Source organism: Ischnura elegans, chromosome 1 (assembly GCF_921293095.1).
Source record: "Ischnura elegans chromosome 1, ioIscEleg1.1, whole genome shotgun sequence".
NCBI lineage: Eukaryota > Metazoa > Arthropoda > Insecta > Odonata > Coenagrionidae > Ischnura > Ischnura elegans.
This window is the reverse complement of record NC_060246.1, coordinates 45,811,773-45,824,675: the sequence shown is the minus strand read 5'-3', so window position 1 is coordinate 45,824,675 and position 12,903 is coordinate 45,811,773. Positions and strand designations below refer to the sequence as shown.

Below are 12,903 nucleotides of genomic sequence, written 5' to 3'. Positions count from 1 at the left end.
TGGGAAAAACTTTCCACTGATTGTTAAATTTATTGCAGGAATGATTAAAGGGTTGTTGTAAAGTTAAATACAATGAATTATTGTAATTAATGCCGATTGAATTATAAACTATTTTTATTTCTGAATTCAAAAAATTTAATTTTGTAAAACGCAATTTTGGTGCTGAACAATAATTTTCATACGTCATTCTGCGCCAGTTTGCGACAGATGGAGATCAAATGCTTACCTACCTGAAAACTTTGGGGAAAGTTTCTAAGTTGAACCAGTTGAAGAAAGCATCTTAATGTAGGTACTAGTGTTCCGTCGCTTATAAACGTCGAATGTGTTCCGTTTTTCCTGGGAATCGCTTTCACACACAAGGACCTGGAAGGTTGACTTTCGCAATCGTGAAAACTCACAGGATTTTTTTTCTCCTTGCAATCCCATCCTTTTTTTACTCCCCTCCTTCATGTCTCCTCCCTTAATCTCCCCCACTCCCTTACTTACTTTTTTCTATTCTCTTCTTCTCCAGACACCTGCCACCGCTTCAAGTCTTCGTCTCGAACTTTCTTTCCCTCCCACCATTCTTCCACGCTCGCCCTCTCTCTCCTGTAACACACACAACCCGCAACGCACACCATTCGAATCCTTATCCTCCGCTTTATCCCCAAGCATCCCCTACCCTCCCCCCTCTTCCCATTCCTTCATTTTCCGAGAAATTTACTTAACTCACTCGTATATTTTGGAGCATCCAGACCTCTTGAGTGGTGCTTGTTAGTGCCCATTCCCGAAAAAAAAGAAACCCCATCGGCCCTTCGTCTTGGAGTGCCAGACGCTTTTCTGGAATTTAAAACAGTCACCCTTAAGGGATAGTCGGAGTGTTTACAGGTCTTGGATGCTGCAGTGCCTACCACCCGTGCCCCCTTCCATCCCACCCTACTCCTTGCGTTTCCCTTAACCCTCTCACTTTCTTCTTAAGACTTGTCCGGTACAAATTAACTTAACTTATCTTGACATAACTATGGGGTTGAATAGGCATGTATTGGTCCTCAGCAACTTCAAATGGCTTAGCTCAACTTTATGCTATCATAAGATGAGAAAATCTACAATACCTTTAGAATCGGTGGCAAGATAGGTACTCTTATCTATCAAGACACATTAGACAATGACTTAGGGTAACTGATGAAATCTCAAATATCTCATGTTATTAATCTGAGACACGGAAGATAGTCTTTTCCACCGGTAAACATACAAATTCACATTAGTTCTATAAAATCAAGTAAATGATTGACTGAAGATTAGGATAATTTTGTTCACTAAATTTTTTTTTGGGGTAAGCATTCATTTGCCATCAGTTGCAACCTGGTAAATATTGGCGTATCAAAATAATTGCCCTGCACTAAATGATTATAGTTCACGTGAATTCACTGAATGCGGTTATTAAGTGCTATTTAAAAGATCCGATGTCTCTTATTTTGTTTCGCTTATAATTATGACCCAAACCATCTTGACGGTACAAAGAATGTAAAATTTATGGCTATCGTATGCAATAAGTCAAGATACGCCTAGCTGAGTTATCTAAGTTTAAGTTATTTAATTTAAGTCATACGGTATTTACTTCCTTCAGCCCCCTTCACCGCCTTCACCTAACTTCCTGCTCATCCGTCGGCCTGAAACCGCTTCGGGGGAGAGTACTCGTCCTCTCCCTTCTCTTAATTGACCGGATCATTGGATTTTCAGCGAACGAAAACGTGCGGAGAAGGGTCTTTTCACGTCAACGAACAATCAGCATCTTCATCTTTATTCCTTTTTTTTCTTTTGCTTGGACGGGCTAGTTTGGGGAACAAAGTTTGATGAACACGTTAATTATAGGTTTGTTTTCCCGATTTCATTTTCGAGGAAGTTCTGGGCCGGAAATGCTTTTTTTTCCATCTTGGGAGGATTCGAAGGGAAACTAAAATTTTCCATCTCAGTCTCTTCTTTTTGGTCATATTATCTCCCCTTGTGGTTTATTAAGCTATTTTTTAATCAAGACGGACGCTGCTTTGCTTGTTCCTCGTGGTAAATATTCACAAATGTTAGCAAAACAAGCAAAACTCTTAATATCCATTTGAAGGAAGTCTCGTAACTTTGATAGGGAACCGAAAAGTCAAATACCCATCCAATTTGGTCTTCAGTAAATCGATTGCATATTGAGTATTGCATAGATTTTCTTCGAAATTCATTTCTCTGAGCGTTTGCGAAAGTTCAAAACAGGTTTTTCAAGTCTTTTTTGAATGGCAAATTTCAACGAAGACTTAGTATTGAAGATGTAAAATACGAGCAAGGAAAAATCAATAAAATTTTTGATCAACGTGTACGATGAATCTATTTTCTTTATTTTATGAAACAGCGTAAAATAATCGCTACTCATTCGTTAGCCGTATACTCCTTTGCATATAAATCTTATTTCGAATAACTACGCTACATACGGATTTCTTGAGTTTCTTTAAGGCAGATATCTAACTGTAACCAAACTATAAGGTGAACTATTTAGCTTGGGATTGAGATGAAAAAGCACATTATTATTTACATTGAAACAGTTATTTATTTCAGGATGGATTGGAAGGAAAAGTATAACTATATGCTTGAACAATTTCAGTGGCATTCGTTCATATCGTCATAAAAAGCTCTCGAAATGAAACCATCAATTGTGTTTGGCAGTTATAAAAATAAATAACAGCACTACTGTTATATTTCACCCATATTTTGATTTCAGGCGTCGCTTATGTTTGAAAAATTTTACTGGAGAATAATTTTATATCTGTCGCAAATTCAAACTGTGCCAATGGAATTTTATGGCGTAGGATGACTCTTATTCTTTTTATGTCAATTTTTCGTTTGGGGAATTTTTATTCACCAATATGCTCGCCTTGTGTCGTCGCTCCAATGGATTAATATGGAGGGAATTCAAAGCGTCTAGCTTGGAGTACCCCCGCGGTTACATTTCGCCAGCTATTCCTGTGGGTGGCGGCGGCCAGTATGCGGTTGTACAGTGGCGCGTCTGGAGTTTTGAAATTGAACACACACTAGCTGGGGTTGTGCTGTTGGGGTGGAGTAATGGAAAGGGTTGAAGTTGGGGTTTTTTGGGGGAACCGGGCGAGGAAAGCTGGCTGGAGGTACAGGGAGGGTAAAAAGAGCATAATATAGCTAGGTCTGGCTGGTGGCGGTGTCGTCGTGGTGTTTTCACAATGGTGGCTGAGGAGCAGCGCCTGGACGAGCCTTCGGGTGAGCGGGCGCTCGGGTTTTGGGAGGTGGCCGGAAATTTGTGTCGCGCTGGGCGTGGGAGGAGGGGTTTGCGGCTGTTTGCGTAAATAGGGTCGGACCACGGCGGCGGTGGAGGCGTTAGCTGCCGAGGAGGGAGGAGACAAGGCCGGGGTTTACCCCCGCTGCCACACTTACGATACCAATACCTATATTTACTGGGACGTCGAATGTCTGGGTGATAGTAGCCGAGGGACCACCAGGCCCTCCTCTGTCCTATATTGTGTCCTCTCTGCGGCGAGACCGATACAAAAGGAGATAGAAGAATTTTTTTAATATACACCGAATGGAGGCGTGAAAAAATTCGCTCGACCAGCATGACCTTCGCGAGTGCCAGCGAATTTTTTTTTTTTGTAATCCTCTAATAAATAACGTTGATAATTGTTTAAAATATCTGTTTATGTTTTAATGTGCGGTTAAAAGTCATATCTAAAATTTCTATCTATGATTCTAATTTAATAAATGAGTTAAGACTTTGTTAAATCAAAATCATGCATAGACAATTCAAGGTTGTATTCCTTTAGAAATTATCGTATATGACATATATTCACGTACCTTTTTCTTCTAGAAACTATTTGCAACTTTACAATATCCTGAGAGCCACCTCTCGGTATTTTGGCAGGGATAAATTAACTTACGTTTCAACTGTGGAGTAGGACATAGTTATCAAGTCAAAGAATGTGGTTCTTTTTTTACTTTTTTCAATATCGGATTCCGTATATTATTTAGCTCATACTTCTTGCCCAATTCATGACTGTCCTAATACTGTTAAACATTATTCATTTATATGTAGCACATGAAAATTTAGCGTTTGAAAATAATAATTTCTCAATTGTTAAATAAATTATTGCTCTTATTTTGCCGAAAAACTGTCGGATACGAATTGATAAAAAACTACCTGATTTATTCTCAACGAATTTGATTTGATAGAGGCATGATTCTAAGACTATCTGGCCTGAAAATTATACAGCTGCTAATTTTTATTAAATAATCGTAGATAAGTTTGTATAAATTTTCCCGTGGGAAAATTACGGGTTTCAAATTCATTAATAAGATATATTCATCGGATGTTAATACATTTTTCCTGACATATTTCACTTTTCATATCGACTGAGAGCATTATTATTGAAAAGGTTTGTCACTTATGATATGAGGCTCATCTAGAGGGTTTACATGCAGATAATTCTGCAACTGATTGTATTCAATAATTAGCAATGAAATAACTTTTCAATGAGAATTTTCAAACATACACATAAAGCAATCATTTCATTTCAAAGTATCAATATCCTTAAGCAAGAGTCGATATTAATTTCCTCTTCATTGAGCCATTTTCTCCTTCCCTCTATTTTGATAAAATAGCACTTATTCCATCAATAATGTCATCATGAACTCATTAACATGCAATTTATTCTATTAGTTCCTCATATTTGCATGTCTCTGTAATTATCGATATGGATGTTTTGCCGTAATTATTCGTGAATTGAAATCGATTCACATAATGAAACGCAAAATATATACAATTACCATTACCTTGTGACCAAAGATTTGCATTACTGCGCTTTGCCGTTAGCATATTTTGAGGCTGAATTCAAAAAGCTCGGAATTTTTCTTCCTCCCTCGATGTGTATCTATTTCCATCAACTAAGCAGCTAAGTGTAGCTCTAGTATTATAAAATGATCCCTAAATGGGGACATTTCTTGCAAATCAAATTAGCAAATAGCCAGTCACGTCAATAAAGTGAAAGATAATGTTTACATTCTATGCATTCACTAGATGAGTCCATTGACCGAATGTAATAAATGTCACTAAATGCAATACAATATTAATATATTTATGGTTTAAATTATAGGTCAGTCAGTAACGCATATCATTGAGGTACACTCAAACTAATCATATAGGGTTACTATAAGTTGCGAAGGTGGTGTAAACCCTTTATCTCGTTAATTTATTTTTAAATGTATCCTAAAATTGAAGCCTTGAGCACAAATCTTGCTCTTCATTTGCCTGCAAGCATATTTTACTTCATTCATATTTTTATTACTTTTTACAGAAATATATAGATTTAAAATCTTGAAAATATCTGGCTATTTTAGATTTTCTTCGGAAAAAATGCGAAGTAGAAATGGCTGTTTCACTGTCTTTTTTCAAACCAACAACTGTATTCTGCATCATGTGAAAATGTTTTTGAGCATCAACTTGAGGGAATATATTCCTATGAATTTTTAATTGATTCCCGACTGCATAAATAACTATTTTCCTGCTTTAATTGATCAAAGACGCAGTAAGCATACGTTTAACGAAAGTCATCAATTATGTTCATGTATGAATGCATGCTTGCATAGATGCATTTGACTAATATATTTCTTCCGGTTGATAATTACTTGATTCAGACTTTCACTCTCCGTATCCAATAAATCTCTGTTTAGAACCCTTTTCAAAATAGAATTCGCACTTTATTGTGGCATACCTTTAAAAACTTGCAGAATATTTAAATGATAGAAAAGACGCATCATCAATTCATAGCAGTACGATATTTGATAGTAGTATAATATTAGTGCTAAAACATTTACGAGATACATTTTACCTTATTTAAATTGATTGATACTCTGCGTTAATGTATGTTTGAAATTCATTTTATTTATGTTGAAAATTTGCATAAAATTACATTAGTTTTATGTTTATGACACCGATGAAAATATTTCAGCTCCCATAGAGCTGGGTTTATCCATTTACTTTTTTATTAGGATTTTACTCTGTAACGGCTGTCTAGAGATTTAAGGAAAATGATGGACCTGACGGGAAAGATATGAAGAGAACCAACCATTTTAGCAAATAACAGTTGAATTTTGTAATCGAGAAGGGTCTGATTGGCAACAAAAAAATAAAAAAATGCGCCGGACCCGTGAGTTGATGGGAGTCATATGTCGCGTGTCCAATAAACCGGATCTCTCCAAAACAAAAGATACCGTATTGATTCACCCCATAGATTGGAAAAAAAAATTCTCCTCTCATAATTTTGTTTGCCATGGGACTATGGAACTTTTCCCGATATTTTCTCCCGTTGGTGCCCTACGCAATTATAAAAATTGGATTTCCTCGCCCGATGCCGTAAAACTTGATCTCCCCTAACGAATGTCTCCCCATTTTTCTTTCCCGATCTCGGTCGCCGGCCTAATCCAGTCATCGTATCGGGCAACTTCACGGAAGAGGAGACGTTGCTGGGAGCGGTGGATGGTGCAGCCGGTGAGGGAGGCGCGGCCGGCGTGCCCGCCTCACCCGAGGAGAGGGAGTACCCGCTGCAGAGGGACGAGGTGCAGACCTCGCCGACGAGAGACGATCGCAACGCTGGATCCGCGCAAGGTATGTGGACCAAAATGAATGAACTCGGGAGGGCAATTGAACTTGAGTTTCCGCTGAGGTGGATGATCTGAAAACATGATGATACTTAAATTATCATGGAAAAGGCTTCGGATTTTGCTTTAACCCATATTTTACCAGCGTGTGTTTAAACACACGCCAAGTACGCGGAAATTAAAAAAATAATTTCTTGCCACTCTTGAGAGGCAACCATTTTCTAAATACTTTGACTCATTCTTTGAAACTTCTGAAGTCTCATTACATCTTGTATTACAGCCTACTATCCCCAGGTTGGCCACCATTGAAAAAAATTTTTACCCCTGCAAGTGTAAATTGAAAGGCAAACTGTTTAACCTTCATCTTCTTGAGAACACCAGATGCGAACATAAAACTTTTCCTGCCTTTATACATTCGAATGTTGAGGAAACATGATGTTAGTAAAGTATTTCCCGTGAAGATAATTGTAACACTTCAATGAAAGCGCAAACTTTGTGTGTGTTTAAACACACGGTGGGATAAACCGCTACTCTTCCCTAAACCAATTATGGTATTGCCTTACATTGTTGAGCTGTCTGTAAACGTCTCAGATGAGTTGTTCTTTGCTCACAATGTATTTCAAAATCATTGTAACTCGATGCCTGAGATAATTATGAGGTTGAAGAGCTAAAATATAATCCATGTACTTAGTTTGAGATTCTCGCTAAAATGTAACTCTTGCTCCTCATGGCTAGACACTATATATATAAAGGACCGACCCAAGGGTACCTGCCATTGCGTTTTGCAAGCTTGGCAACTGTAGACCAAGTGTTCGTAAGTTCTGTGCTTCGCAGTTGCCCAAAAAATTTCCTAAGTTTAAATTATTTTAGCTCATCCATTTGTTTGCTGTGCATCACAGTGGATCCTGAGAACACCTTCGCAATGTCGACAAACAACAGAAAACGGTAAGAATTGCAAATATTTATTAACTTCCTCATTAAAATAGTTTTTAGGTGTCATTACGCCATCTCAAGCTGTGTTTAGAACTATGAATCAAAATGTCCGATCTCTTTTAGGTCAGAACTCAACACAGAAGACATCTTATTGGAACTCCACAACTTGGATGACAATGATGAACGAGGGCGAGAAATTGATGGAGCAAACACTGTAGATGTGGTTATTCTTCCAGCAAGGGATGGTGACTGCTCTGATGAAGATGATGCACCTGAAGAATGTGAGACTCCAGAGTGCATAAAGGATTTCGGCAAAGGTGTCCTAGCCCAATTAGGTGAGGTACATCTTGACACTAATCACGGTAAAATTGATTTACCACTTTTTTCTGATGACTGTTCCTCAACAAGCTCAAACAATAATGAGGTTGGATCTGATTTTGATATGTCTAATGAAAAGAATGGGAAAAATTGTCATAGCAAGAGAAGGAAAGTTGCTAAGAGTTCAATCAATGTTTGCTCGGCCACCAACACTCATAAAAAATTTAGCCATTTAGAGGCAGGTAGTTACCGTAAGAAAGATAGATCATGGAAAAAATTAACTCTGAAAACAAATAATATGCCACCTTTAGAGCCTGTTCGTATGCAGCCAAAACCAGAGTTATTAGATAAAAGTCCTTTGGAAATGTTCAAGAGGGTTTGGGACGAAAATTTTGTGAATATGATATGTATAGAAACAAACAAGTATGCTGTTCAGAAAGGTTCATCCAATGCCGAATTTTCTGTGGACGATTTGTACAAATACCTTGGCGTGTTATTACTTTCTGGCTACTGTTGTGTTCCATTCAGACGTATGTATTGGGAAACCAAACGAGATACTTTCCATTCTCTAGTTGCTGGATCAATGAGCCGCAATACATTTGATTTGATTCACAAATGCCTTCATTTTAATGATAACACCCAGATAGATAGCACTGATAGGATTTACAAAGTTAGACCTGTAGTAGATCACATGAATAAAAAATTTACCGAGATCATAGAATGCTTCGGTAGTGAGTTTTCTCTGGATGAGGGTATGGAGCCATACTTTGGGCGTCATTCAATGAAGCAATTTATTAGAGGAAAGCCCATCCGTTTTGGTTACAAAATATGGTGTGTTACAACTTCAAAAGGATACCTTCTTAAATTTAGTGTTTACACAGGAAAAACCCAAAGGCACAGGACAGACCCAAAGGCATCTCTCTCGGTGCTCAAGTGACAGAATCCATGTGTGTAGATTTCCTTCCTCCTGGTTCAAAGCTATTTGTAGACAACTTTTTTACCTCACTTTCATTGCTATAAAAACTGAAAGAAAGTAATATAAACTGCATTGGAACTATAAGAAAAGACCGCATTGAAGGAGCCCCTGTTGTAGATGTGAGCAAGGAGGAACGCGGTGCATTCTCCGCAATCACTGATAAGAACAGTCCCATTTCACTCATTCGCTGGCATGATAATGCACAAGTTACTATTGCCACAAACATGGATTCAAAAACTGTATTCGGCCTTAGCTCCTGCACCCGTTGGAATTCAAAGTATAAAAAACATATGAAATTATGCTAGCCACAAATTGTGAAAATGTATAACCATGGCATGGGAGGTGTAGATTTATTTGATCAACAGCGCGCAGTGTATCGTGTGAAAATAAGGTCAAACAAGTGGTACTGGCCTTTATTTAGATTTTGTCTGAACAGCAGCATTGTTAATTTGTGGCATATTTTCCGAATAAACAATCGGAAAAGCAATCAAATTGATTTTTTGAGAGAGGTTGTTATCGGGCTACTGTCAAGTGATACTCAGCCTAAATTAGTAGCACCAAGAACAATGAGACAAGCTATAACAGATGGAAGGTTTGATGGTTATAATCACTGGATAAGTAAAATTAAGACCCATCGGCGGTGTGGTCACTGCGGTAAAAGCTCAAAGTTCATTTGTGAAAAGTGCAATGTGGGCTTACACCCTGATTGTTGCTTCAAGGAGTACCATGTAAAATATCAGTCCAATTAGTGATATGCCACAAAAAAATTTTCGAAATATAAATGGAAAATTTTGTAATTTGTACTACTGTAAAATATAGAAATGCATTCTAATGTGCAATGTGTAAGTTTTTATTGAGCATGAAAATGTATGACTTCAAATTATGATGCTTAAAAAGAAATGGGCTCATATAATAAGTGTGAAACACAATGTCTTATTAGTTGTTTGTGAAATAAAATTGTGTAGAGAACTCACGTCTTTTTTATTTTGCATTCTATCCTCACATTGATCGCAGGCAAGTCTGATCTGGGCTTTATCCCACCGTGTGTTTAAAGACACGGGCTCTCCCAGCAAAAGTACGACGTTCTGATTTTTTTAACTATTTTTCCCATAGCAAGTAGTACAAATAGAGCAGCATACCAAAAAATCAGTTACCAAATAGGTAAAAATGTGTTCCGGGATAATATGGGTTAAGGGGCCGAGTTATTCAGGTGGCCGTTAAGAGTTGATGATTTCCAACGCTGAGGGACTGAGTTTAAATTTCAGTGCTGGTACAGGATACTGGGTTCTCTTTATTTTCCGAATAACTAATGATATATCACCAGCAATATATTAACTGCTTCTACTCATTCTTTAGTAATTTCAAACACTCAATTTTACTAAATTTGACATTTTCAATAGCTCAGTTAAAGAAAATATTTTGGCTACCTCTGAAGAGTTTTGTTATAACCCGAGAAATTCAGATATATTTAAACTCACCGTTAAATTTACGCAATGGCATCGTTTTTTTATATTACTTCGATCATGACAATGGGTCTTCTCTGTCCTGTGGACACAACTTTCTCAGCTATTATTAAATAGCTATAAGATTTTATCTAATTTTTTTCTTTATCTGACTCTAAAATATTATTCAATATTTGAACACCCCTTTATCTGTGTAAGGGCGCTACCTCCCCTAATAAATCCCTTTGCTTCACCAGGTGCATTATAATATTTTTATTTCAAAATTTCCTCTACCTCATGTAGAATATGCCAGTGAATTAGCATTTAATTTCTTAATTCTATTGAGCTCAAGTTATCTCAACGAAGAAATAATGAATATTATACCATGTGACTGGCAATAATTCCCAGAAAGGTCTGTTATTCCGTAAAATGTCTCCGCATGCCAAGCGGTTTCCAAGAAGTCTCCCACAAAATTCCAAAATTCATATTTTCATCATCCAAAATTAACTTTCCACTTGAGGACAGTCGTGAAGATTTGAATGTAAAATTCCATAACTACCGTTTTCAAAGAAATTAGAAATTATTATGTTTAGATTTACGCACTCTAGTAATAGGGTTTTAGATAGTTAATCATAGAGTAAGGATAGTTTAAAGGTACGGCAGCTATTCGTTTTAACATTTTCTCTGGCTTCATGGTGCCGGTTTTGCTACTGTGTAACATAAATGGCTCTAAGTGAAAATATGGAAAGTTACTTTGAATGTATAAAAAAGTCACATTTGTTCATCTCATTATATATATATTTAGCTATATATATTAGGTATATATTTAGCTTTTCAAAAATCCTACTTTTCTATCTTGGAGCATATTAGAGGAGGTCAGAAGCATTAATGCCAAATTATCGATGTACCTCCCGGTATCGTTGTTCAAGTCGCCGGATAATGGAAGGAATTGATGGCTTTTTAAAAAGGGATAAAAGTGGAACAAGTGCAGAACAAGTGGAATGCGAATGAATGAGGGCATTGGGGTAATTTTTCCAGATGAATGCCCCGTAAGAGAACTAGAGAGAGGGAGAAAGAGTTTCGGTGCAGGTTGGGATGAAAACAAAGTATTCGGCAAAGCGAAATGGCGAGGAGGGAGGTGAGTGTGAGTTTCGAAATGTCTTTTTTATTCCAGCGGAGAGCACGTGTGCCTCACTGCACACTCTGGGCTTAAGTTTGACTATCCTCCCTCTCATCATTCCGATGCAGTGGAGCATTTTTCACTCCGCAGATTTAAACTTTTTCATCATAATAGCACTTAGAATTTTAGTTTTTTAAATTGCTTTCTGCTTCTCCCAAAGGAAGTCTCTGGGTGGTAAATCAAAGCCTAAAAATTCTTGAATGGAATAGCTTTTTTCGAATGTGAATGAGAATTTAAAACTTTTAAACTGGGTTTCCCGTACCAAAGATCAACATTCCCATTCACGCGTTTAATATAATTTCAATAATATGAATGCAATGTTTAGGCATGGCACTGAATCTGACTAAACTCACATTAAATCACGCTAAGATTGTATTAATTGGGTTGTTAACCAAAGTCTTTGTATCAGCATTGAGAATTTGTATTGAAGGTATAGTTACGAAAAATACTCGATCAAATCCAGGCCATAGCATATTCCCTGCCTCCAGCAGAGTATTCAGATTCCGTGTTCATTTCGGGGTATCTCAGAATATCCACAGTAGACGCTTTGCAGCTTTTTGCAAAAACTGTATCCAGAACGGACATATTAGGTTTCCTATTTCAGCTTTAGTCTTAGTATGTTCAGCCTGCGTATGCACACAAGTAGGTATTTACTCATGTTTCGTTGTATGTCCTATAGTAATACACCCATTTTACCTGCAAATAGAACCATAAAAAGTCCACATAAACTGGGAACTCTTTGATAACGCATCTCGGTAAACTACTACGTACCAATTTGTGGGATTTTGGGTCAGGTCCATTACAAGATAAATCATTCCCCTTTAGTGGAATTTTCGCATTTCTTCAGGTCTGCGCACTACTCCGTAAAGTCTCTCTGCCGGTATTTCCGCGATATTTGTCCTAAATAAAATTGATATATCATCTACGCTAGAGAAAATATGAAGTTTTCATGGTATTTTAAGTATACATCAAAATTTTATTTGTACTTTTCGATGGTAACCCTTTATTTTCTCGAACTCTACCATCCCTTTCGACTAGCTTGTGATTTATTCCTATTCCCAGGCAAATTATTTCCAATAAATCTTCGTCTCTAGAATATTCCTTCCGTAAGTAAATTAATGATTAAGTTGCAAGAGCTAAGTGGTTCTAAATTACGTAGTTTTCATCATCATTAGTCGAAAATCCTAAGAATAGTTTGATGCAGCTCTCCATTCCTCTCTCCTCTCCGCTACCCTTTTCTTAGCGACGTATTTTTTCTCTTTTACGTCTTTATAACCTGTCTTTTGTGACTCATTCAGAACCGTCCATTGCCCTTCTTCCCTTTCATCTGACCTTCTATGGTTGTTTTTATGAGGCTATCATGTCTCATTATGCCGCGTACTAAGTTGTCCCCCCTTCTGCTTAAAGTAACCTAAATG

At 37.3% G+C, this 12,903-nt stretch overlaps 1 protein-coding gene across 3 annotated transcripts in view; it reads left to right on the top strand.

Annotated features, from left to right (window-relative positions):
• LOC124159493 (discoidin domain-containing receptor 2-like) overlaps positions 1 to 12,903 on the top strand; it is a 655,398-nt gene that overhangs the window by 553,562 nt on the left and 88,933 nt on the right. For all 3 annotated transcript variants that reach the window (XM_046535354.1, XM_046535345.1, XM_046535336.1), the window contains exon 10: positions 6,464 to 6,643. In XM_046535354.1, coding sequence (XP_046391310.1) covers positions 6,464 to 6,643 — 180 coding nt within the window. The remainder of the gene's footprint in view (positions 1 to 6,463; positions 6,644 to 12,903) is intronic.